This window comes from Equus przewalskii, chromosome 7 (assembly GCF_037783145.1).
Source record: "Equus przewalskii isolate Varuska chromosome 7, EquPr2, whole genome shotgun sequence".
NCBI lineage: Eukaryota > Metazoa > Chordata > Mammalia > Perissodactyla > Equidae > Equus > Equus przewalskii.
The window spans coordinates 87,273,302-87,298,971 of record NC_091837.1 but is presented as its reverse complement, the minus strand read 5'-3'; the positions used below and the strand labels follow the sequence as shown (position 1 = coordinate 87,298,971).

The 25,670-nt window shown below is 37.0% G+C and overlaps 1 protein-coding gene across 10 annotated transcripts in view; it reads left to right on the top strand.

Moving 5' to 3' along the window:
- Positions 1-25,670, top strand: part of RTTN (rotatin) — a 151,555-nt gene that overhangs the window by 20,701 nt on the left and 105,184 nt on the right. For 9 of the 10 annotated variants that reach the window (XR_011542099.1, XR_011542100.1, XM_070627848.1 and 6 more), the window contains 8 exons: positions 4,182-4,352; positions 9,341-9,553; positions 11,062-11,174; positions 12,948-13,074; positions 20,253-20,378; positions 20,905-21,021; positions 22,027-22,166; positions 25,017-25,188. Coding sequence is in view for 7 of the 10 variants with exons in the window: in XM_070627848.1 (XP_070483949.1) it covers positions 4,182-4,352; positions 9,341-9,553; positions 11,062-11,174; positions 12,948-13,074; positions 20,253-20,378; positions 20,905-21,021; positions 22,027-22,166; positions 25,017-25,188 (1,179 nt within the window). In the remaining 3 variants the exon portion in view is untranslated. Of the gene's footprint in view, positions 1-4,181; positions 4,353-9,340; positions 9,554-11,061; positions 11,175-12,249; positions 12,386-12,947; positions 13,075-20,252; positions 20,379-20,904; positions 21,022-22,026; positions 22,167-25,016; positions 25,189-25,670 lie in introns of those variants that run through there. The other variant, XM_070627855.1, reaches the window with a different exon arrangement.

The window sequence follows — 25,670 nt, the reverse complement described above, 5'->3', positions numbered from 1 at the left end:
GTGCTGGGGCTGTCTTCTGTTCGTTTTTTTGTGTTTCTTCTCTCTGTTGCTCCTGTCATGGCAATGTCGAGAGAAGCAGTCTTTTCTCCTTCTTTATGACTCCTTGCCTCTAAATTCTTGTCTTGGCTGCTGTGAGCTGGTAACTTAGATATCCAGCATGTTGGAAGATTGGAGTTCAAGTGGGGCTGCGAGGACTGTGAGGGTACCTAGGGAGATGAACTTTGTATCCAGCAAGGGCTCAATAAGGGTAATTGAACCAGATTGTGAATTTATAATTGGGTGAGTGGGATCTCTCAGTAGCATATGACTTCCCTTCTGTTGCCACCAGTCCAGAGACAGTTATTTTAGTTCACCAAACATTCTTTGATTACCTATTATATGCTAGGCACTGTGGTATGAGATGAATAAGTGGCAGTTTTTCACTCTTGTGGGTGATAGATGCTTTTATTGTGACACTGGTGAAACAGGGAAGCAGGAAGGAGGAGTAGTTAAAGATAGTTTAAATATAGCCCTTACTCTATGATAGAGTCTAATAAGCACTGTGTGTGTGTAAGGTCATTTAATCATCCCCACCTGAGAAGATAGATAACCCATTTTACAAATGAGGAAGTAGGGGCACAGTTTCTTTTCCTAGGTCACCTAAGATTCTATGTTTTTGACCATGTTTATTGCCAAGGGTGCCTTGAAAAAAGCCCAACCTGGGACCTCAGGGAGGGCTTTTTGTAAATCATGACTGAATCGAATCTTAAATTATGCTTGTGATTTGGCTAAGCAAACAAAGGTAGAGTTTTTTATCTGGCTGAGGGCAAGAGAATGACAAGAAGTGGAGTGCTGGGTGGTGGTGAACGGTAGGGCCGTGGGGGAACGCCAGCAAGTAGAGCCTGAAACGTGAGGTGGAAGTGGTGGGAGCGAGGCTGCGGGTTCCGCACGGCTCTGCTTGGAGCGGGCTCTCTGCTGCATGCAGCGGAGCGGTTTGGCGTCGTTCTGACTCGGGATGAGCCAGCTCTTCCCCAGAGAAGAGCCTGGGGAGAGCTGCACGTGGAACACTTGGCTGCCGTGGGCAAGGGGGTGAGGGTGTGGGACTGGAAGCATATGGGGGAGAGCTGTCCCAGTCGCTTGTGTCAGATGCTTTACAGACTCCACAACCCGTTTATCATGAGCAGACAGCGGAGAAATAGTTTGTACTATAAATTCTGTTTCGTTGGGAATATTTAGAATATTTTGCTAATCTGATATTTTAATTCTGTACCTTCTTTGTTAAAGCTATGAATATCCTCTGAAAACTAGCCCTTGTTCCCCGCATCAACTGCTTCACAGCCATTTAAACATTTTTAGCCCGATGAAGAAGTACTGTGTGAAAGAATTACCTGTCAATATAAGACTGTCATTCTGTTTCTAATTTTTTTTCTCTAGACCGTGTTATTAATATAACAGCTATTGAGTTTTTCTGTTTTAATTTTGTAAGCGTTGCCTTTGGTTTAAATTTTTATTAATTTTTAGTTTTATTTCCGTGGGATCTGAGAATATAGCCTTAAATATATATTGGAGTTTTCTTTGGTTAGGTAAATGGTTAGTTTTTGTCAGTATTCCATGGAAACTTGAGGAGTTGTATTCTTTGAAACGGTCAAAGTTTATATGTGTTTATTTTGTTAAGTTCAAAAAGACTGCGTTAACCCTGTAAATCCGTCTGCATTTCAGTAACAGGTTTTGCTTGATGTTGGATGTTATTCAGATCACGAAGACTCATTTCTATTGTCTGTACTCTGAATTATGCGTTTCATCAGTAGAAAATTACCCCCTTTATCCAATTTTTTTGCCCTGAATTCATTTATTCATAGATTTTTTATTCATATTTCACTACACATTTAATTTTTAACTTTTTATGCATAAAGATGTCTTTCTTATATGTGTAAATTACTAATTTTTTTTTTTACTTCAATGTGAAATCATATTTCACTCAGGGAAATTGAAACTTTGTAGTACAGATATGCTTGGTCTTCTCTCAAAAGTTCTTGCTATCTCTTTTATTTCCTTTTTTGTTTTTGCTATATAGATTGTTTCGTCTTCCTTTTCCTTGTGCAATGATTTGGAAAGTGTCATAGTTTTAATTTTATATGTGTTTATTTTAAAATTTAAATTTATCAAATGATCCATGTAAGTAACAAAACCCAATTTACTCCTGTATGTAACTTTTTTAATTGTAGTAAAGTATACATAAGCACTAACTCCCCATTCCCATTCTGCCCTAGCCCTTGGTTACGACTATTCTACTTCCCTTCTTTATGAGTTTGACTATTCTAGGTACCTCACGTAAGTGGAATCATGCAATATTTGTCTTTTTTGTTTCTAACTTATTTTACTTAGCATAGTGTTTTCAAGGCTCATCCATGTTGTAGCATGCATCAGAATTTCGTTCCTTTTTAAGGCTGAATAATATTTCATTGCATTTATATACCACCTACCACATTTTGTTTATCCATTCGTCTGTTGATAGACAAGTTTCCGTCTTTGGCTGTTGGGATAATCTGTGAACGCTGATGTGCGCATCTGTGTGTGAGTCTCTGCTTTCGATTCTTTTGGGTATATACCCAGAAGTGAAATTGTTGGATCGTGCGGTATTTCTACGTTTAATTTTTTGAGGAACTGCCGTACTGTTTCCACAGCGACTGCGCCATGTTACAGTCCCAGCAGCAGTGCACAGAGGTTCTGTTTTCTCCACAGCCTCACTAGTTATTTTCCATTATTTTTGATGATAGCCATCCTCATCGAGGTGAAGTGGTATCTCATTGTGGCTTTGATCCTTTACGTAATTTTTATAGGCTTGATACCTTTTAGTTTTGTTTCTGGTCTATTCATCCTTGAATAAAGTAACTTTTGACATACGTTCGATTTCTGTCCTTGGTGTACGGGTTGTTCCCCGTTTGTGTTTCCGTGTGTTTTCAGTGGGAAGGTGAGGGAGAGCCCAGTGCTGTCTTTGTTCTCCTGTCTCACCGATGCTGTTTCACCAGCTAGTTTACAGGCCCGTCAGCATATCTAGGATATATATTTTGGTCTATATGGTTATGATTTGCAAGTTAGTCTACTACATTTTAGCTTTCTCTTCGTATTTTATGTATGCCTTTCAATCTGAAAGATATAGCTTCTATTTAAGTAGTAAATCATTTGGAAATTTATGATGGCAGAACATTTCCCCTTGAAACAACCTTGTTACCTAAAGATGCAGTTTATACATTTTGATATTCAATTATTATTCTTTTTTTGCTGAGGAAGATTTGCCCTGAGTTAACATCTGTTGCCCATCTTCCTCTTCTTGTATGTGAGCTGCTGCCATAGTCTGGCCACTGACAGATGAGCAGTGTAGGTCCACGCCTGGGAACTGAACCTGGGCCACTGAAGTGGAGTGTGCAAACTTAACCACTAGGCCACTGGGTTGGGCCCATGATATTCAATTATTATTATTACTATTATTTTTTGGTGAGGAAGATTGGCCCTGAGCTAACATCCATTGCCAGTTGCTTGAGGAAGATAGTACCTGAGCTAACATCTGTGTCAATCTTTCTCTATTTTTGTGTTTGGGACACTATCACAGCATGGGTTAATGAGCGGTATGTAGGTCCGCACCTGGGATCTGAAGTCAAGAACCCCAGGCTGCTGATGCGGAGTGTGCAAATTTAACCACTAAGCCCCCAGGCCGGCCCCTCAATTAGTTTTTGACTTTCCCTGTTTCATTTCTTTAGTAACTTTGGGATCAGTTTGAGGGCAGGGATCATGTCTCTTGCATGAATGCATTGTTTTCCCATTATACTTGCTGCTGTGTTAAGCATACAGTAAGTCTGATAAATATTTGGTGAGAGATTTACATGCAAATGTTAAAAGTTGGAACAAGTAAGCACTGGAAACTAGAGGAATTTATGGTTCATTAAGCTTTTATATTTTGTTATTTTTGCTTATTAGTTAGAATTCATACTAAAAAATTATTTTTAAAATTTAGGTGTTATCATTGTTTTGTACTTTTTAAAGTTATCTTCGTAATATTGGTTGTTCTTATAGAGAGGAATAAATTTTTGTTTTGGTTTGTTTTAGTTATTTTATAATAATATTTTAAATTGTTCTCTATGAGATATGTATACTGGCCTCTAGAATTGGCTGTTTTCCTCTGTTTTGTGTTTAAATGTTTGCAGAAAGAGAAACTGCTCATGGTGTTGGGGTCCCTTGGAGACACCATGTGTTACCACAAAAGCAGCATCAGTTTGGAACAACCAGAGGTGGTGCTGGTGCACCACAGGATGGCGTTCGTCAGCATTGCACTGTTCGCAGTTCGACTGCTCCAGACGCTTCTCCCTGTTGAAAAGGTAAGGCAGGCAGTGTTGCTTACTGATAGTTTGCTGAATATTACCAGTAAGTGCTCTCCTGTCATTTCCTTCTGATCATTTCACAGTGACCAAAGATTATACTGGAAATGTAGATAGTGAGAAATGGCTAACAGTTTTGAACAATTTTGACAAATCATTTGATAAAAAAATGAGTTCTGTAAAGGATTTTTTTTTAACGTAACTTTTTGAAATTGTAGTGTAACATGTGTTTAGAAAAGTACACAGCTCAGTGCATTTTTACCAAGTGACTGTATCTGTGTCTAAAGCGTGGCGCCCCCAGAACATGGAGCATGCAGCATTTCAGAGGCCCCTCCTGTCTCTCACCTCTCCTTCCTCCCCCGAGCCTAGCGCCCTTCTGACTGCTGTCACTACAGACGAGTTTGTGTTTTTGAACATTATATAAATGGAGTTATAAAGTTTGTATTCATTTAGAATTTTCTTTTTTAGATTCATTACTATTGCTTGTAGCAGTTGTTTAATTTTTATTGCGAGATACTCTTCCATTATATGACTGTGTGTTAAAGGTGATTTTAATAGGCTTACATATTTCTTTTAAATTATCTTACTGACTCTATTTTTAAATGGAGGTTATATCTCTCAATTTGAAAGTTGGTGGTAAAAATCTCTCAAATGACTCATGTAAGTGTTTTGTAATGTACTTATTGGAGAAAGAAAGGTGTGGCACGCCTAGAGAAGGTACTGAAGAGACTGCTAAACTGAACCCCTCTCTCCTGTGCCGCTGGGGCTGTGTCGTAGCCGTTTGCCCCTTGGTTCCCCAGCAATCTGCAGATCACAGAGTCAAAGCTCCATTTTTCAATAACACTTACGTATGCAATATATTATCAGGCCTTCTGGGAAAACAAGGGTAAAACATTAAATTTTAAATATAGTATTTTGCCTTAGAGAAAATAACATCACTTCTATTAATTGTAATTTTTAACTTTTATTCATTAGTCATTATGTTTCTGAGGAAATTTTCTGTTTTGAAGAGTGGTAATTTTCCAAGGCATAAGCATTGTAAATGGAAGAATTCTAGTCATTTAAGACTGGAGTTGCATTTAAAATATGGGTGTCTCACTTTATATAATAATATTATATAACTGAAAAATTAGTAGTGCTACAATAACTTAAGTATTACGTACGATCAATCTATAGGTTGAAGTATGATGGAAAACTTATCAGTTGTATCATATAGTTTATTGCTTTTTTGATTATAGATTATTTTTTATCTGTGTGCTTATTTGGGCAGGAACCAATTAAAATAGAAATAGATTTATTTTATTTTGACTTACTTTAGTATTAGAATAATGTAGAGCCAATTCTCCATGGTTTTTTTTTGGAAAGTAGTTATTTTTTTGTTTATTTGCTTTTGTTCTTGAAGGCAAATCAGTATCTGTAATATTTGGTAGCTCTTTTAAATATATAATTTGGAACTTCATTAGACCAGTATAAGATTATTGAGGAGATTGTCATTTAGGTATTGGTTTATAGATGGTTGTTATCGCTTTGATTGATTAACTAAGAACTTTGAAATGGGATCTGAACAAAAATTCTCTTCCTTTGGTGTTAAATTCTCCTTCAGTTTATGTAAATACAAGCTTGTGCCACCCTCTTCCTGTTGCTAGCCCACCAAAAATTAAAGTGGAATTGGGAGCCTGAAACTTCCTACCTGGAAAGTGGGTTTTAAATATTTGAGTTGCCACTTACCAAGTATGAAATTTGGAAGTTGAAAAGTGATAATATGTATCTATGTAGAGATTTCCTGAATTTGAAAGTTTTGACAAAATGACTTTGAGGGCCTTTTTTGAAATTGATAATTGTTGATTTTAAATGATTTTTGGAGAATATCCATGTACAGGTTAAAATGATGCATTGGTAATCTCATGAAAAATGTTTTGGTTGGATAAATCAAATTGGTAAAACAAATGAAGGTAATTTTATTTGGGGAAACATCTGGGAAATGAGAGCCATAAGTACTGGCCCTGTGCGGGGAGCAGGATCCCAGAGCATCCTGGGAATTGCTGTGACCCTTTCTCAGCCTGCCAAGCAGACTGAGGGTAGGGAAGGATTATACCAGAAGACTTTGACTTTTTCAGTGAAGTATATGAAATCTAATAATTTGGTGAAGCTGATAGATTCAGAGCAGTGCTTCTCAAAGTGTAATGTGCAAACAGGTCACCTAGAGATCTTGTTACTCAGGTCTTGCGTATTCTGATCCATTAGTTCTGGGGTAGGGCCTGAGAGTCTGCATTTCTGGCAAGCTCTCAGATAATGCGGTGGCTGCTCTGCGTGGCAAGGTTTAGAGAAAACAGTATTATATCTCTTTCCCCCACAATATGCGTGAGACGATGTCGTTGACTCTTTTTTTATCTAATAGTGATAATGGACTTGCACTGAAATATCTTTACTTTTAGTCCCAAGTGACATGTGGTAATGCTTATATATGTTGGGCAGCTGCCTTGGGTCTGGGGTGTAAACTGATCGGTCCATTGGGCCATGCAAGGATTGGATTTATGACCTTAGCAGGGTGCTCTGAGTTGCCAAGATAACAGAGTTTCAGATATAGGTATGCAGAGTGAAAATGTCGAAATTCCTTAGTGATGGGGTGGAAGGAGGAAAGAAAGGAAATTAATATTTATTGAGTGTGATATGCCAGACACTCTGCTCAGTGCATGTTTAATTCTCGTATCGGCTACTCTTATTTTTCTGACTAGAGTCGGAGAAAGCTCTTTTAAACTAGAACACACTGCCTTTGGAGTTAGGTCCACAAGGATTTACTCTCTTAGCACAGTGCTCAACTCACTAAGTCTCCTCTGCTAATTCCTCTTTATCTTCCTAACCTCTTAAAAGGGTGGAACCCCAGGACTGACCATGGCCTCATGAAATATCATCCCATTTTGTGGTCTTTAAATGCCATCTAATTGCTGACAGCTCCTACATTTTTATTTCAAAACTATATGTGTCACCTGAATCCAAATTCGTATATATCCAGTATCCTTTTTGACATCTTCACTTGACAGTCCATGTTCCATATCTCCAACTTAGCATGTCCCAAACCTAATTCTTTACTTCCCCTCAGAAGCGTGTTCTTCCTATAGTCTTCTCTATCTCAGTAAATGGCACCTTCAATCTTCTAGCTGATAGCTGATAAAGCAAAAACCTTAGACTTATCCTTGGTTCCTGTCTTTCATACACACTCAGATCCAATCCCTGAGCAAAATCTGTCATTTCTCCCTTGGACATCTATCCAGAATCTGAAGACTTCTCACCATTTCCACTACTACTCCCTGAGTTCAAGCCACCAGCCTGTCTTACCTAGATTATTGCAGTGACCTCCTCACTTGTCTCTTAGGTTCCACCATTGCACAAGTCCTAAGATGACCTGAAGCCTTACCTGATCTGGCCATCACTGCCCCCTGACTCCATCCTTCAGTGCTGGCTCCACTGGGCTCCTTACTCCCAAATATACTGTATCTCTGAGCCTTTGTACCTGCTGTTCCCTCTTCTATGATTACTTTTCCCTTAGATATCCACATGGCTCCTGGTCTCTACGTAAATGTCACCTCATCAGAGAGGCCTTCCTCTGCCCACTCTCCCTGTCACTTCTCTATTCCTCTCCATCTTCGCCATCCCATTTTAAAAATTTTCTTAGCACTCCAGCCACACCTGACATCTTATGAAGTGCATTGGTTTACTCTCTGCCTTCTCTACTGGAATGTGTGCTTCAGGAGGGCAGAGGTTCTGTTTTACTTCCTGCTGTGTTCCCAGGATCTGAAATGGTGCCTGGCATACAGTAGGGGCCCAGTAAGTATGTATTTGCTGAGCAAGCGAACAATAGGTGATCAGGTAACTTAGTTTCTCTCTCTCTCTCTTTTTTCCCACTAGGAGAGTTCTTCACAGAATAATGAAATTTCTCTTGACTTTCTAATAGCTGCTGTCTTAATAATCTGGGTTTTTTCATGCTTAATAACCCTAAAATTTGATTCCTGTAGTTTCTGATACTGATCTGGCAACTTTATTTGATTTAAAAGTATTATTTAGCTGATTTAGCTCTTAATCTTAGACTTTCAGACAATTAATGATTATCCTTAAAAATATCCATGAAATAAATCATGACCAAACCTACTTTAATAAACACAGCATTTCAGCCATACCAGTGAGCTCTGTCAAATGATTTTCTCTGAATGTTGAAGTTTTAATCCTTTTCATTTTCTTAATTGATGCATAGAATTCTGTCATGAAGCTTGAATCATTAAAAAAGAGCTGAAACAGTTCTTTCAGTTTTAAATCAATTGATTTAAATTTATAAAAAGTATAGTATTTCCTTTGTGCCTGTTGATTTTATACTGATTAAGGGTCAGTTTTCTGTAAGTGTTCTAGAACTATTTTAAATATTATGTTGAATGTTCCCTTTCCCCTCTAAAACACAACAAATAAAAAATCATTCTGTTCAAATCAGTCTATAGCCATACTTGATTCAGTGTTGTTCAATTCAATGTGTAGTTGGTAAACCCTGGGTTGTGTGGTCAGCTATGGCAGGGAAGTGTTCCTGTCCTCAGGAGATTATTGCATTATTCTGGAGATTGTGTGCACATGCGTGGAATACTTAGAGAAAAAGACCTCATGCCTTGAGTTCCGTAGCAGAGGATAAACAAGGCACAGGGCCTAGGGGAGAGTAATTCTGGGTGTTGGTGTGGGGAACAAGGAAGTATCCTGTATCCCACACTTTGGGAAAGAGTTGGAATTTGTACTTGAGATATTCTGGGCAGAGAAAAATTGCATTGAACAAAGACATAGAGATAAATGAAATGTTGGGGAATAGAACTTTCTTTGGAAAAGCATAGACTTTGTGATAGAGAATTACTAAAAAAGAAAGTTAAACTACGTTAAGGCTATAGTGTACTATGTTTATCTAAAAAATGTTTTTTTAAAAAGAATTAAAATTTTTTTATTTTTAATTTATTAAGGCAAGCCACTTTTTACCGGAGCCTATGTCAGCAGCATTATTTCTAGTTTCTTTGGACATGCCTATTTCTTTGGAATATCCAAATATTCATGAAGCTGTTGTGGCCTATTTGGAACAGCTGAATTCTGAAAACTACAGTATTTATAAACGAACTGCAGAGGTTGTTTATTCAATTGAATGTACCTGTAACTTTCTGTCTGATGTTCGGAAGGAGGTAAAAATTTTTGTTAATATCTCTTCTAAATTCCTTTTATAAAATACTTAGAAAATTTACCCTGTGCTTTTCAAATTGATGGACATATAACAATTGAATTGTTAGAGGTGGAATAGATTATTATTGAGTGGGTCAGTTATCAGATTAAGGATATGATTTGTATAAAATTAAAATGAAGATTTTAGATTAATGAATGATGTATATTCATGAGACCAATGGTTTTTAGAAAAGCTGCGATTATTTTCAGTGTCTTCATATTTAGTAGTGAGTTCCTCTTTGAAATGGCGTACTGTGTGGGAACAGTGACAATTGATATAAACAGAATTATAAGGGCCATTTTAATGCTTACTTGTAGGCACCTTTTTCCTTTAATATTTTGAAGACGTATATTTACTCACACAAAGAGCCGGATTTTTTATTTTTATTTATTTATTTATTTTTTGATGAGGAAGATTGACCCTGAGCTAACATCTGTTGCCAGTCTTCCTCTTTTTTTTTTCTTTGCTTGAGGAAGATTGTCCCTGAGCTAGCGTCTGTGCCAGTCTTCCTCTACTTTGTATGTGGGACCCTGCCACAGCATGGCTTGTTGAGTGGTGTGTAGGTCTACACTCAGGATGTGAACCCTGGGGCTGCTGAAGCAGAGTGCATGAACTTAACCATTATGCCACCGGGTTGGCCCCCTGAGTTTTGACTAAATATAGTCATGAACTAGATTGTAAGGTAGTAGGATGACTTTAGGTACAATGTTATAGCAATAATTATGTATTGTTATTTATTCCTTTTAGAGATACTATTAGGATATTTTTAGTATGTTAGTGAAAGAGTTAATGAGTCTTAAAAGAGTGACTGCAATACTTTTTTACTGTCTAAGAATACCAAAATGAGTCCTGAAGATCTTGAAAAATTAGGGGCAAAATTCTTATTTCTTTTGGGCTCTACAGTGGAGTCTATCTGAACCTCATATTTCTAATTTTCCTTTATTTATCACTATTGTTTTTCTTTTTTTTTTTTTTGCCACTTCTTAATGCCACTGGTTTCTTGTTTCCTCTATGATAAAATTTTGAATTGTCTTTAAGTTCAATTATTTCTGTGGCATTCTGCATGGCCCATTAACCACATGTGTATTGATTGTCCTCTGTGTTCTTGGAACCATCAGGATGTTAGAAGGGGGAGGTGGATCATAAAATGTGTTCGCTCTGCCTTGAGTTATAGGTGGTGGGGAGATAGGGCTACCAACAAGTAGTCAAAGAGCCAGACCACTCGACTGCAGCTTTAAGCCTACTCAGAGGTGAATAATAGAGTCCTTGCGGGCTTTAGCTAGGGATTTTTCCCACGTTTTCCTCCTAGGCTGACGTTTTTAATTTGCTTGTTGAGAAAGTGGACTTAAGCAAATGTGAACAATCTCAGGGTCTCTGAATGATCTAATTTCTTGAAGCTGCTTAGTTAGCTGCTGAGAATTTTGTTGTATGTCAATGTGATATTTACTGTTCCATTTTGCTTTTTTTTAGGGAGAGAAGAATCTCTTAGAATTAGTGGAGCTGGCAGACCACGCCTTGCGTAGCTTTTCTTTTCATCAACATTTGCCCCTAATAAAGGAAATCATCTGCATTTGTTCAGAGATGTAATATTTTCTTTCTTAATGTGATTATATTGTTATCATAATATATTGTGTGTGTGTGTGTGTAAACTTAGGAGCAATGAAATAGGAACAGGTCTTAAATCTTGTTCCTCTTCTTATTTTTTTAGTTTAAATTGCTTTTATATGTGTTTGACCTTTAAACAGTATATGTATAGCTGCATTAGGACAGTTAACTGTTTTATTTATGAGTAAACTTTAAAAATGTCATGCCTATAATCAAAATGAATTATCCTTGGATTTTTATACATTTGTTTTGGTGTCCATCCAGACCAAGTATTCAAGCGTATTTATTTATTTATTTATCTTTAAAGTTTTAGTTAATAAATTGAGAGTTTTTTAAATGTAAGTTTCATTACTTCCTACCTTTTTCTTTTTTCTTTTTTTTTTGGAAGATTAGCCCTGAGTTAACATCTGCTGCCAATCCTCCTCTTTTTGCTGGGGAAGACTGGCCCTGAGCTAACTACTGTGTGCTTCTTCCTCTACTTTATATGTGGGACACTTACCATAGCATGGTGTGCCAAGTGGTGCTGTGTCCGCACCCAGGATCTGAACCCTTGAACCCTGGGCCGCTGAAGCAGAACATGTGAACATAACTGCTGTGCCACCGGGCTGGCCCCTGGGTTTTATTATTTATTTACTTATTTTTCACCACTTTTTTGTTGTGGTGAGAACACTTAAGATCTATTCTCTTAACAATTATCAAGTATACAATATAGTTTTATTAACTATAGTCACCAAGCTTAGATCGCCAGAATTTATTCATCCTCCATAACTGAAACTGTATTCTTTGACCAACACCACTGCATTTCCTCTATCCCCTAGCCCCTGGCAACCATCATTCTACACTCTACTTCTATGAGTTTGACTTTTTTAGATTCCACACATAAGTGAAATCATGCAGTATTTTTCTTTCTGTGTCTGGCTTATGCCACTTAGCATAATGTCCTCCAGCTTCATCTATGTTTTTACAAATGATAGCATTTCCTTCTTTTTTTAAGGCTGAATAATATTTCATTGTATATATACATCACATTTTCTTTATCCATTCATCCATCAGTGACACTTAGGTTGTTTCCATATGTTGGCTATTGTGAATAATGCTGGAATGAACATGGGAGTGCAGCTATCTCTTTGAGATGTCGATTTCATTTCCTTTGAATATATACCCAGAAGTGGAATTGCCAGATCATATGGTAATTCTATTTTTTTTATTATTTTTTTTCATGAGGAAGATTGGCCCTGAGCTAACATCTATTGCTAAGAATCTTCCCCCTCTTTTGCTTGAGGAAGATTGTTGCTGAGCTAACATCTGTGCCAATCTTCCTCTATTTTGTATGTGGTATGCTGCCACAACATGGCTTGATGAACATTGTGTAGGTCTGCACCTGGGATCTGAACCCTCGAACCCTGGGCTGCTGAAGCAGAATGTGCAAACTTAACCACTATGCCACCGGGCCAGTCCCCTATTTTTAATTTTTTGAGGAAATGCCATACCGTTTTCCATAGTGGCTGTACCAATTCACATGCCAAATATATGTTTTTAAAGACATTCTGGTTTTCTTTTTACTCTTTAAGAGAACCTGTTCTCTGCTTTGAAACAAATAAGTGCTTGGGTAATTACTAATATTGGGTTAGTTAAATAAGATCCTAGTTGGAGGAATTGGAGTGGGAAGAAACCCCTTCCATATGCTTTTCAATCTCTTGTTTAGTAACTTAGTTACCTTAGATGTCTTGGATGCTTTACCTTTTTGCCAGCTGGAAATCTGCACAGGCTAGTCCATTACTACAAGGAGAAAGTCAGAAGGTGTTTCTACGTATGTTGTCTCACCCATTGCTACAAGTGAAAGTTGGAACTTACCACTGCTGTCTGGAAATTATTAAGGTGGGTTTTTTGTTTTTTGATTTTTCAGGGAGAAGTAACAGTGGATTCTCTTATTATAACTCCAAAATTAAGTTACTTGACCTTTTGGGTGAGAGAGAAGAACTATTACCTAAAAATTGGTGGTAATTGTTAGTCAATTCTAAGAAATTTGTACTATTCAGTTCCCTTGACTTAGTAAGTCTTAGCAATTGAATTGCTTTATTAAGAATTACATTTATGTTCTGTTATTTAATGATGGAAAAATTGTAAAGAAAAGTTTACTTCTACCAGGTATTCAAAAGTGATTTCTATGCTCAGGAAAAGTTTTAGGTTATTGTGGCTTAAATTTTATAGTTTCAGGTCTATTTTCTTAGTAATATTTTTCTTTTGGAAAAAATATTTGTTTTCTTTGTTTTTAAATTATAAAATATTTCAGCATAGAATAGTACATAGAATATTAACTATTTTAATATTGAAAAGAACATTGTACATAGAACAGTGTTGAAAAATATATATGTTCCTATGTACTCTTGAAAATGTTCTCTTGTATTTAACACTTCTAAGTACTATCTAGATATAAGAAATATTTACATTTGCCTTTTTTACTTCTGATCCTTTTTTATCAGAAATAAAAATATTAGTTGTAACTAACGCTTTTTTCCTTTCTCTTCCTCTTTCCTTCTTCCACCAAGATAACCACTCTTATTTAGTTGGTGTTTATCCTTCCCAGCCATGTGTTTTATATTTTTACTATATATGCACATCTTTATAAATTGCATTTTTTATTGTTTTATCCATTTAAAAAAGTATATAATTTCATACTGTACATATATTTTTGCTGCCTATTTCTTTCATTTAAAGCAGGATTTGAGATCTACCTTGGTCATTCATCTTAACTATTCTTTAGTTTGAATATGCTTCCTTTTATTTATTGATAAATATTTAGGTTCAGTCTACTTTTCACTGAAATAAGATTTTCAGTATATTCAGTGACAGTCTGTAACTGATGGTTTGTGTGTTTGAAAAAGTCGTGATTTGACCTTGTGCTTGAATGACAGTTCAGCTGGGTGTAGAATTATAGGTGGACTGCTAGTTTTCCTTAGCACTTTACCAATGCTGTTCTATTCTTTTTAGTCTTCTATCTTGTTGACAAGTCTGCTATCAGTTAAATTATAATTTCTTCATTTTTCTTTTCCTCCAATAGCTGTTGAGATCTCTTCATTTCTCTGATGTTCTGCAGTTTCATTACAATATGGCTTTGTGTACATTTGTTTGTCTATCTTGTTTAGCACTCTTCAATCTGAAGATTCGTGTCTGCCTCAATTTCTGGATCATTCTCAGTTGTTATTTCTCTTATTCTTGCTATTTTCTCCAAGTGGCACTCCCATTAGATCTATGTTAGACCTTCTTATTTTACTCTTTATGTCTTTTAAGCCCTCTTTCGTATTTTCCATATCTTTGTTTTGATTGGATGGAATTCCTCAGCGCTGTCATTCAGGACAGTTATGCTTTCCTCACCTGTGTCTAATTTGCTTTTTAAAAAATCTGGCAAAATATACGTATCATTAAATTTGCCATTTTAACCATTTTTAACTGTTCAGTTCAGTGGCATTAAGTATGTTCACATTGTTGTGCGGCCTTCATTATCCACCTCCAGCACTTCTTCATCTTCCCAAATTGAATTCTGTACCCATTGAACAATAACTGTCTATTCCCTCTCCCTCCAGGTCCTGGCAATCACTATTCTACTTTCTATCTGAATTTGACTATTCTAGGTACCTCAAATAAGTGCAGTCGTATACTATTTGTCTTTTTGTGTCTGGTTTATTTCACTTAGCATTACATCTTCAGAGTTCATCCATGTTATAGCATATATCAGAATTGCATCCCTTTTTAAGGCTGAATAATATTCTATTGTGTGTCTATACCACATTTTGTTTATCCATTCATCTGTTGATGGACATGTGAGTTGTTTCCATCTTTTGTCTTTTGTGAACAATGCTTCTGTGAATGTGAGTATACAAATATCTGTTTGAGTTTCTGCTTTTTAATTCTTTTGAGTATATATTCAGGAAGTGGAGTTGCTGGATCATTTGGTAGCTCTATGTTTAATTTTTTGAGGAAGTGCCATACTGTTTTCCATAGTGGCTGCACCGTTTTACATTTATACCAGCAGTGCACAAGGGTTCCACTTTCTCTGCATGCTTGACAACAATCGTTATTTTCTGTTTTTTTGATAATAACCATCCTAGTCTCATCATGATTGCTTGTAATTTATTCATCAATTTTAAATTTCAATTATTCCATTTTTCATTTCTAGACTTTCTCTTTACTTCTTTTTTAACTCATATATTCTTTTTTTCAAAGTAGTCTTTCATTAATTTCTTCTTTTGCATCTTTGAAATTAAACACACTTATTTTATAATCTTATTTAGATTATTCTATTATATAGAATTCTCCCATTTGTTATGGTTATTGAATCTCCTCAGGTGTTGATTTCAGCAGGTGATGTGATTTTTGATTGTGAGGTCATCTTTGGCAGAATAGTATATTTTCATTGGAATAAGTTGAAATACTCATCAAATGAACCAATAGAGAGGGAAAGGAAGATAGAGGGTGGCAAGTGGCTATTTGAAAGAAGCTAGTGCCTTTGAAAGTTGAAGGTGGTGGGATCTAGAATATTGATGGCTAATTAGGCTTAGGTGTAGTAGGAAGTAGAAGGAACTTCCTTCTACTATTGACTTTGTGTTTCTTTGAGATTGAAAGTGAGTAAGTGGGATGTTCAGTGTGTTTGAAATGATTGACATGAGTAGATGTTTGATAAGCTCAAACAGTAGGATTTTTGAGCTGCATCGAGAACCAGTTGATTGTGTCCATAATCTTAATACTGAAACTCATCTCCTTTGTGTGATTATCTCTGACTAGCTGTTTGTGGTTTTGGGGAATATAAACATTTGGATACGTCAAGGGTTGGGGTTTTTCCTTGATGATGGGAAGGAGGCCTTTGTGCAAGTGAGCCGAGTAATTGAAGTGATAGACCGTAGAATCAAAGGAGTTAAAGGCTAGAGGGAAGGACGTGGAAGGAGTTGCTGACTGGAGGCCAAAGAAGTCGTATATTGGGAAGTAGTGTTGAGCAAGAAGGTTAGAAACCTGTTTATGTACGATTTTAGAGGTGAAATAAATGAAAACCAAGTTAAGTCTTCCTGAGACAGAGGGTAGTGAGTGTCATTGAGATGAGGAGGTCAAGAAACTGAGATTCCCTCATGTGAGATAGTTCCTACACTCAGAAATTCAGGATGGTGGAATTAGATTCAATGTTCAGATCCTTGAAGTAGATCTTAAATAATTCTTGGAAAATAGAAAATTCTACTGATAGGAAAAGATTTGGTGTAAATTGAGTTATCAGTGTGTGTGATCATTTTGTTACATGATGAATTTCACGTAGGAATTATCTGGGTGTTAATTTATTGGAGGAATGATAGAAAAAGGGAAATCAGAAATGCAGACATATATCTGTCAGTCTGGAACTCGTTATTTTAAAAAATGCACTGAATCCATTAGTGATTTTGAAATTCTAAATTGTAGCATAATTTTTATAACCAAGTAGTACCCATTTTGTTGGAATAATCTAAATTTAAGTTGAAGGGTGTTTGTATGCTCAATATTTAAATATCAAATTTAGCTTATCATATTAGTTGATAAAGAGAAAGGAAAAAATAAGAGAATATGAACATTCATTTAATGTCTTATTTTCTTCTCAGCTATTTGGGAATTTATATTAGTTGACACTATTCTGGCAAAATATGATTGTGATTTTTCTTTTCTCACAAAAGATACTCATTTGTGTAGTACAGGAAAGTGTTTTAAACTCAATACATATTTAGTTTCATGAAGTTATAATAATCTTTAAGTTAAAAGTTCCAGTTGACAAAATTTCTTGTAGCTAGCTCCTGGTATGGTAAGCATGTAGAATTTGGTTTTAGATATAAGAATTTGTATAGGCTTTTTACTTCTAATGGCTTTATTTCTCATATGATATTGTTGCAGTGTCTTTTGGAAAATCCCCAAGGCATTGCTGCATTCTCTACATGACCTAAATTTAGGAGTGTGCTACTGATGCATAGATTACTTTTTCTTAATAGACAACTCAGCTTTTTATTGTAAGACTTACTTTGAAGAAGGGATGAAAAAGAGGTAAAGTAGTTTTTATTTAGGGATTATTGGCAACCACTCCTGTGTTATTTACATATGACATTTATACGTTCATTCAACAATGTTTACTAGACACTCACGATAGACTGGGCTTCAGGGATATAGTGGTAAAAAATACAGAAAAGATACTTATGGTCATAGAGCTTACTTTATACATGGAAGAGAGAGATAACAAGTATATATAATAATAAGTATATAAATAAGTAAAAGGTATATATGTAATGTTGTAAAGAAAATAAAAGAGGGCTAAGGAATGGAGAGTGACTCTGGGATGTGAGCTCACATTTAGGTGGGCTGGGTAGGGAGGATGGGAGAGAGAGCTGCTAGGAGAGGAAACAGCGGGTGAAAAGTCCTTGAGGTAACAATACCCTTTGCATGTTTCTGGTCAACAGAAGGAAGGCCAGAGTGGTTGGAGCACAATGAAAGAATAGAAAAATGGTGCCAGACAAGGATGGAGAAGTAGGCAGGGGGCCAGTTAATGCCAATCATTAAAAAGCTTTGAATTTTATTCTAAGTACAGTGAGAAGCTATAAATGATTTTAAGCAGGAGGATGATTTGATCTGATTACCTTTCTAAAAAGATCACTCTTCCTATTGTGTGGGGAATAGATTGTCAGGAGTCAAGAGAGGAAGCAAGAAGACCAATTCCACTGTAATAGCCCTGTTGAGATGTGATAATATGGTGGAAATGGAGTGAAGGAACTGAATTTAGGATGTGTTATGGACGTAGAGCTGATTAGTGTGCTGATAATGGCAGTAAGAGATAGAGAGTGATCAAGGGTGAATTCTGGGGTTTGGGATTTAGTTGTTGGATTGATGGTGTTGTCCCAAGTATGGGGTTGTGGTTTGGACAGAATTATGTTTTAAGCCTGTTAAGTTTGAGTTGCCTTTTTACGTCTCAGTGGAGATGTTAAGTAGACAGTTGAATATAACAATGATAATGATAATAATAATGATGATGGTAATAATAGTGATAGCAACTAACATTTATGTACATCTATGTACCACGTACTTTTATAAGTGTATTATTTCATTTGATCCTCATAACAGCTCTATTAGGTAGGTTCTATCTTTTTTGCAAATATTTGTCCAAGGTCTAAGGTCATTCAACTAGAAATAGTAAAGCTGGGCTTTGAATCCAGGTAGTTTGACTCCAAAGCCATTATTCTTAAGCATTGCACCACACTACCACTGGAGTGTGGAGCCCCGACTAGATATAAAATTTTCAGTCATCAGCATAGAGACGGTATTTAAAGCCGTAAGGCTGAGTAGGCTCATTTAGTGAGAGAGTGGAGAAGAGAAGGCCATCTAGGGTCTGTCCAGGTAGAAGTTGAGCACAGAAGGAACCAGCAGTGGAGAGAAGTGTCTGAGGTGAGAGGGAAGTATGGTGTCCTGGGCAGAGTCAGATGAGAACAGAGCTGCACCCATTGGGTTTGGTGTCGCAGAGTTTGAGAGGAAGCTTCTGTGGGGTGATAGGAACCGATGTCCTGCTGTTGTGGCTGGAGGAGAGGCTGGGAAGTGGACACGTGGAGACTGAGGACAGAAACTCTGGAGGACTTGTGCTGGGAAGGAGAGTTGGAAAATGGGTTACTAGCAACAGGGGCACCTGAGAGTATGTCTAGTGGTGATTGGAGTAATGCTGTGAAGAACAAGGAATTAGAGCTGCTGAAGAAAAAGAAGACAGTTGCAGGAACTAAATCTTGATGGTAGGAGGAGATAGAATGTAGTGTAGCGGGGAGGGGTTGGTCTTTGATAGTATTCATGGCATGTTTTTCTGTTGTAAGAAGGTTGATATATTTAGTGATGGGAAAAGAAAGGTGTTTCATTAAGGATTAGGTATTGTTTCCATTTTATGGATGAACAAACTAAAGCTAAGAGAGTTTAAGTGTTTTAAGGAAGTGAGTAACAGAGCTTTTTTAAAACCATAGGCTGAAGCTTAAGCTCTTTCAAAAAGTTTGAGTATAGGTGCTGGCCCCGTGACCCAGTGGTTAAGTTCTCGCGCTCCGCTGCAGGCGGCCCACTGTTTCGTCGGTTCGAATCCTGGGCGCGGACATGGCACTGCTCATCAAACCACGCTGAGGCAGCGTCCCACATGCCACAACTAGAAGGACCCACAACGAAGAATATACAACTATGTACTGGGGGGCTTTGGGGAGAAAAAGGAAAAATAAAATCTTAAAAAAAAAAAGTTTGAGTATATAAGTTGTCTGTGGCATCAAGTTAAAATTTAAAAAGAAAAAAAAGGTAAATGTGTTTGTATATAAATGTGTGTGTATGTGTGTAACTTTGACCTCTGAATTGTTGGTAGTGGTTAGGAAGAAGTAATTTGCAGGGTGAAAAAAATTACATTTCTGTAAATCAGTATTGATTTTATTTTTACCTTTTATATTATATTTAAATCTTAGTAATATTTTAGGTAGCTTTTTTTCCCTCTCATCTCAAGCAGTCTCTAATAAAATTATTCTGTAGCTCAAACTGAGAAAAGAATTTGTGATAATTAGTCTAAGAGATGGTACAGTCGTTACTTGTGTTCAGGTGTGTAGGTGTAACGATGATAAAATCCTGCATATATGTTGTCCTTTCCTTCTCCTCGTAACTTTAAGTCTGTTTTCATTTGAAGTTTATTTTTCTTTCTCAAATCTCAGTAAGCAAAATGCAAACACCTTAGGATATGTTTATTAGGAAGTTTATTTCCTTTGTGTCTATCATTATGAACGACTTTAGGCTATTATGATTGTCTCAGCAGTTTGGTTATTTAATTTATCAAGACTCTGCTTGTTGGCAGAAAGTAACATAAAACATGTTTTATGCAGACTCAAAAACTGTTAGGCAAGAGAATCTTTTTTCATCCTCTTCCAGGTAGGTAAAAGAAAATTTTCAGTGAAGTGAAAACTACGATTAGATATGAATTATAAACAGAAGAAAGAGGAATCCTTTGGAAAAATCAGTGTCACTAACTTTTAAAAACTTTTTGTCTTCTTTTATAGGAATGTTTAGGTGTCCATAATGTCACTAAACCTGTGTCTTCACTTTGTAATGGAATTCATTTTCTACTTCACCCAAAAGTTCTCTATGAAATCTCTGCATTTGGCATGCAAGAGCCCAAAAATGAGGTATGGCATGTTAGAAGTAAGTGCAATTACTACTGTAATTCTTTAGATACTCATCTAAATCAAGTTAATATTCTAGGATAACCAGAAAGTATGATGAGAAACTGAAAAGAAACTTGTTTTTGGTGTATGGGTTCAGTTGAGGTGTTGTTTACTTAAAAAGAAATGTTAAATAAAATATGAGAATCAAAATACAGGATATACTTGTTCTCAAAGAATTCACATGAAACTGTTTACTTACGTTTTTCATCTAAGATTGGAGAACTCTACAGTAGTTATAGTAAGCAGGTTATTTCATTAATGGAAATTTTTATTCAATGGAAAAATATACCCTCAAGGTAAAAAAGAAGGAAATTATTAAGAGAGGAAGACTGGTTGAGAACAGAATGTAAGATGATGCTACGGAAATGTGAACATTTGAAGGAAGAGAAGTAATTCTTTTCCAGGTTTTATACGTGTTACAGGTGTGTAAGATGGCCTTGTTGGACCCCTCACTTGGTGGGATGATTTTATCTGTGTTGTTGTGCAGGTGAATGCTGCTGCCAAGGCCATTCTGGTTTATCTGCTGCAGGGACGACTGATGATGACAGCGCTGACCTGGAACAAGTTCATTGAGTCTCTCTGTCCTGTCATTCCAGTCCTACAGGTACCCTGTGCAGTTCCCCGTTACTGTACCATTTATCTTTGGTGAGAGTGATTGATTTAAATGCAGGCAAACAGCGGAACTGTCGTGTGAGAGAAATGAAGAGAAGTCGTGCAGGCACCGTGGATAGGTGAACAGGAAGTGGGTGGCTGTCTTGTTCCTGGCAGAAGGTTAAACCAGGAGAGCTAATCTGTCTGTGTACACTTTCTGTATCTGGGTGGGAGGCTAAGAGCTGAAGTGCAGGCATTTAGCATTGACTGTGAAAAACAGAACTCAACCTTATATGAAGGCTTGTAGGCAAAGCTAACAGTGCTTTTTAAGCAGACATTACATAACTAAACTTGCCTCATAAATTCTATCCATGTATACATGTGATTATAGTGATACTTTAGTTAACAAACTCTTGGAAAGAAAGCTGTTTTAGCGGTCCTTCTGGGCATTAAAGGAGTGAGGGATGTTCAGGTCCCTACCTCCCTTAGATGAGAAAGAGGAGATGGGAAACGTTCTCATGGGAACAGTCCTCGTAGGAGAGGGAGCCCAGGCCTCAGGCCTGGAAGCTCGCACAGTTCTGTTCCACACAGACGTGTCTGTAGCCCTCCGTCTTTGTTCTGTGGGGACAGGTCTGAAGATCTGGGAAGTGCCACTACTACAATCTTGGAAAACAGAAAAACTAGCAAGTGTCAAGAGGGTTGGCATATTTTCCTGAAGTTCTCCAGTATTATTTTAAGTACAATTTTTTAAAAATATTTTTTTTCTGCTTTTTCTCCCCAAATCCCCCTAGTACATAGTTGTATATTTTAGTTGTGGGCCCCTCTACTTGTGGCTTAAGTACAGTTTTATGTAGGCTGCCTACTTCATGTAAGTTATTTTGAAAAGCGACTATTCAACTGAACTGGAGGAAATTTATGAGTTGCTTGATAGGCCAATACCATTCTTATTTTCAAGTTAAAAAGTTAAGCAATATGTATAAAATCAAACAATAATTTCTCTTTCTGTGAAATCTGTTAGGGCTATGCTGATACAGAAGATGCTCTGGGTAACAGCATTCTTCTTCTAAGCCAAGCCGGTTCCGAGGCAGGTGAAGGGATTCTCCCCTGTACTGTCCGACTGAAGTCCGTGCTGCGACTCCTGCTAGTGAAAAAGCCATCGTAAGTACAGCAGAGTCTTTTGAATGTAGAAGATTAATGGGAACCTTCTAAGAATGTATAGTAATTATATCAATCTGAAACTGTATAGAACTGAAGAAGGTACAAGAAAGTGATTCTTCACTATTAGACGAGGAGAGGGAACTAATGTGTGAAACTAAACGGATACAAGGTGCCCTGGATGCTTTCCTGAGACCTTTCATCTCTTTTCCAGCCTGGTTGTCAGATGTCTGGCTTATGGTACTGCTGCACTCAGTGCTGTTCAGCAGTGCTCTGGGCAGGTTGGAGAGCCATGGAGATAAACAGATTGCAAACATTCTGGAGCATTCTCGATATCTTCTCTCTTTAGAAATTGTTAGCCTCCTTGAGTGATCCTTTTCTAAACATTTGTTACGAAAATTAAGATTTTCATGAAAGTGTAGTGGACCAGTTACCTCATATACCAGAGTATGCAGGTATTTAATCTTGTGTGGCTTGTCCTCTTATTTTGGAAACTGATGAAGAGCTCTTTCCTCCACCAGTGGTATAAGTATCATTTTAACTAAAAGAGAAGAAAGAGAAATACGTTGTCGTCCTTCCTTCTCTGTCAGTGCAACATGAATCTTTGTTGCTCTTTAGGTAACACTGGTTAGATTTTTCCTCGTTGAGAAGAGAAAGAAGGCTTAGGGTCAAGATGGATGAGCAGTTACGAAGAGGGAGAGTTGGTTGAAAAGGCTAGGAGGAACAAACAATGGATAATTTTGTTTTTCTCATATTTACATCAGGATAATACAGTGGCTTATTTATAAACAGATGATCAGACTGAAAAATAAGAAAGCAGGTGGAAATAAACTAAAACATTAAGAGAATGGAAGGAGGAAAACCAAAGAAGAGATTGTGAAAATATGTCTATAGAGTAGAGAGTAAAGTTATGAGTGAAGCGAAAACAGTGGGGCACATGGAGTTGGTGTTTGTGCTCCTCAGGGATTGGCTTCCACATGTGTTCCATGGACCCTGGGCAGCATCTTTATTAAAGTGCTAGGTGTAGTACTCTCTACCCCCAAATTTGGTGATTTAGTACAATAGAAGTTTATTTCCCCTTCACCTTTGGGGCCCCAAGGTCTCCAGGTAAACAAAGACACTCTTATCAGGCAGGACATTCCAACGGCTTGGAGATCCTCTCCCAGGAGCCGAGGGCAAGGCCAGACCTCTCTTTGGGTAAGGTAATTCTCTATTAAACAGAACTTAAAACAATTTGAATTACATATTTGTTTTCATTATTTGATTAATTCTACCCCATGCCACCAGACGATAAACTCCTTTAGGCAGGAACTCTGTCCATTGGCTAATCTTTATATCCTCGGAACTTCATAACGTACCTTGGACATAAATATGCTCAAAATGTATTTGTAGAAAGAAATAAGTGTAGAGGAATAACCGGATTCTTGTGCCCCACACTAAACCTAAAAAAACGCTAAACTTATATACCAGAGGAGGAGTTGCATAAATATATGTTTTACATATGCCACTCTAGCCTCTTTCTGGCGGTTGTGACTGTCCCTAAACTGACAACCCCAGATTGTAGTACAGATAGCACTGGCTGGGAATGAAAGGAACAAAGGAAAAGTATTACGAAGAGTCTAGTTGTTCTAAGCATTCGTGAGGTAACAGCAAATGAGAGAGGGAAAAAGTTTGCCTGACTTTTCATACCATCTTGGAGTAAATGTTAGTCCTACAAAGATGGTATGTATTAATAATATCACAGTAAATTCCTGCTTTCCGTTAGATTTGGCAAGCATTTATCGAGTGTCACCTGTGTGCATAGGAATGGTGGTCGACTGTGGGAACACAGCAGCACACAGCAGAGACAGGGCAGAATTGGGCATGCAATTGGGGAGAGAGACCTTGCCAATTATACTTTATTATTAGTTGTAATAAAGCGAGGTCACTGTTATGATAGGGGGACTTCAGAGTGACAGGACACAGCAGGGTGACCCAGCCTTGACTGTGGTAGGGAGGCCTCCCTGAGTATGCAGATTTTAATTGTTGTCTTAGAAGTAGTACTTAAAACCTGGAGCTTGGATTATTGCTTAAAATGTGCCCAATTTCCATGTAGTTCAAGAGCCTGTCACAGGAGTGATAGATAAATGGTTGTCTCGTTGTCTCCCGGCTCAGTGCTCTTCGTCCACTGGATGGATTTTCTGTTTTGCCATTTCATTGTCTAATGGAGTGTGTTATTTCATGTTTTCTTGAAATTTCCCACCTCCGCACTTAGCTGACCTTAATTCTAATCTGTTCCAGATAAAATAGAATTTGATGGGAATCAGAAGTGTTTACATTTTCATATTCGAGGAGAATCTCTTTGACCCCTAAGTGTAAGAAGATTTTCATATGTGTCGTGATATCACACTTTAGTTATTAGTGTGATTACTCTCCTGGAGGTTCACTCTAGTGTTTGGACTCTGTTCATAGGTCTGTGTTAATTTTTATGGTTGAGATAGATCACTAGACTTGGAGTCAGGAGTTACGGATTTAATTTGCAGATTAACTTATTAAAGTTGACTGTGATATGGACAGTGAAGTTCACACTGATACTGACTGTGAAGTTGATGGTTTCAGTGAGTCTCTCTCTTCACCTGTAATTATTGATTATTTTTTTTCTGATGTTTATTTATAAATATAAAATTGAAAGTGTAGTTATGGTTATACAATAAATATTTTAGTAGAAAAAGTAAAATGTCGTTATTAGTAATGTCAGTGTAAGCATGGCTCATTATTGTGTTGATGTATAATAATTTTTTTAACTATGGGCCTTTATAATTTATAGATATTTATATGTTACAAAATGTTGACTTAAATGCTTTGTTTCTTCAGGGTGCGTTCGCTAGCGTTAAAGCTTTTAGCATGTCATCTTACAAAGGAAGAAGGGGCTGACAGAAAGCGCCCTTCAATAGATGCCAGAGTTCTCTCCAGAGTTACTAACTTGTTTGTTGTGAAAAAACCTATTGAACTCAAACTGGATGACAGAAGAGAACTGATTATTAAGGTGACTATAACTTTCGAGTTTATTACTATGTGGTTACTTGATACATTTGTATGTCCCGTATCTTACGTTACATTCTTCGGTTTGTACTATGCACCAGAGAGAGAGAGAAGTGGTGCCTTCAAGTGTGGTTATTCAAGGCTAGTTTAAAATTGTGGTCTGGCTTTATCTGGCTTCTGGATGCATTTATTTATTGAACAGATATTTCTTGAGTGCCTGCTATATGCGAGGCATTATGTCCTTTTTATTTTAGTATATATCCTGGAATTGCAAATTAATTTGAATTGTATCTTAAATACAACATAAGGCTAATCTAGTGGAAAGAAATTCTGTGATGATTCTTAAAAACAGATATCATTGACATAAAAAGTATTGAGAATTCTTGGTCTTATGTTGGAAATTGCCTATAATAGCAAAAAATAGAAAGCTCCTATGACAAAAGTTTTCAGCCTCTTCATTACAAGAGGAAAAAAATATAGGAGGAA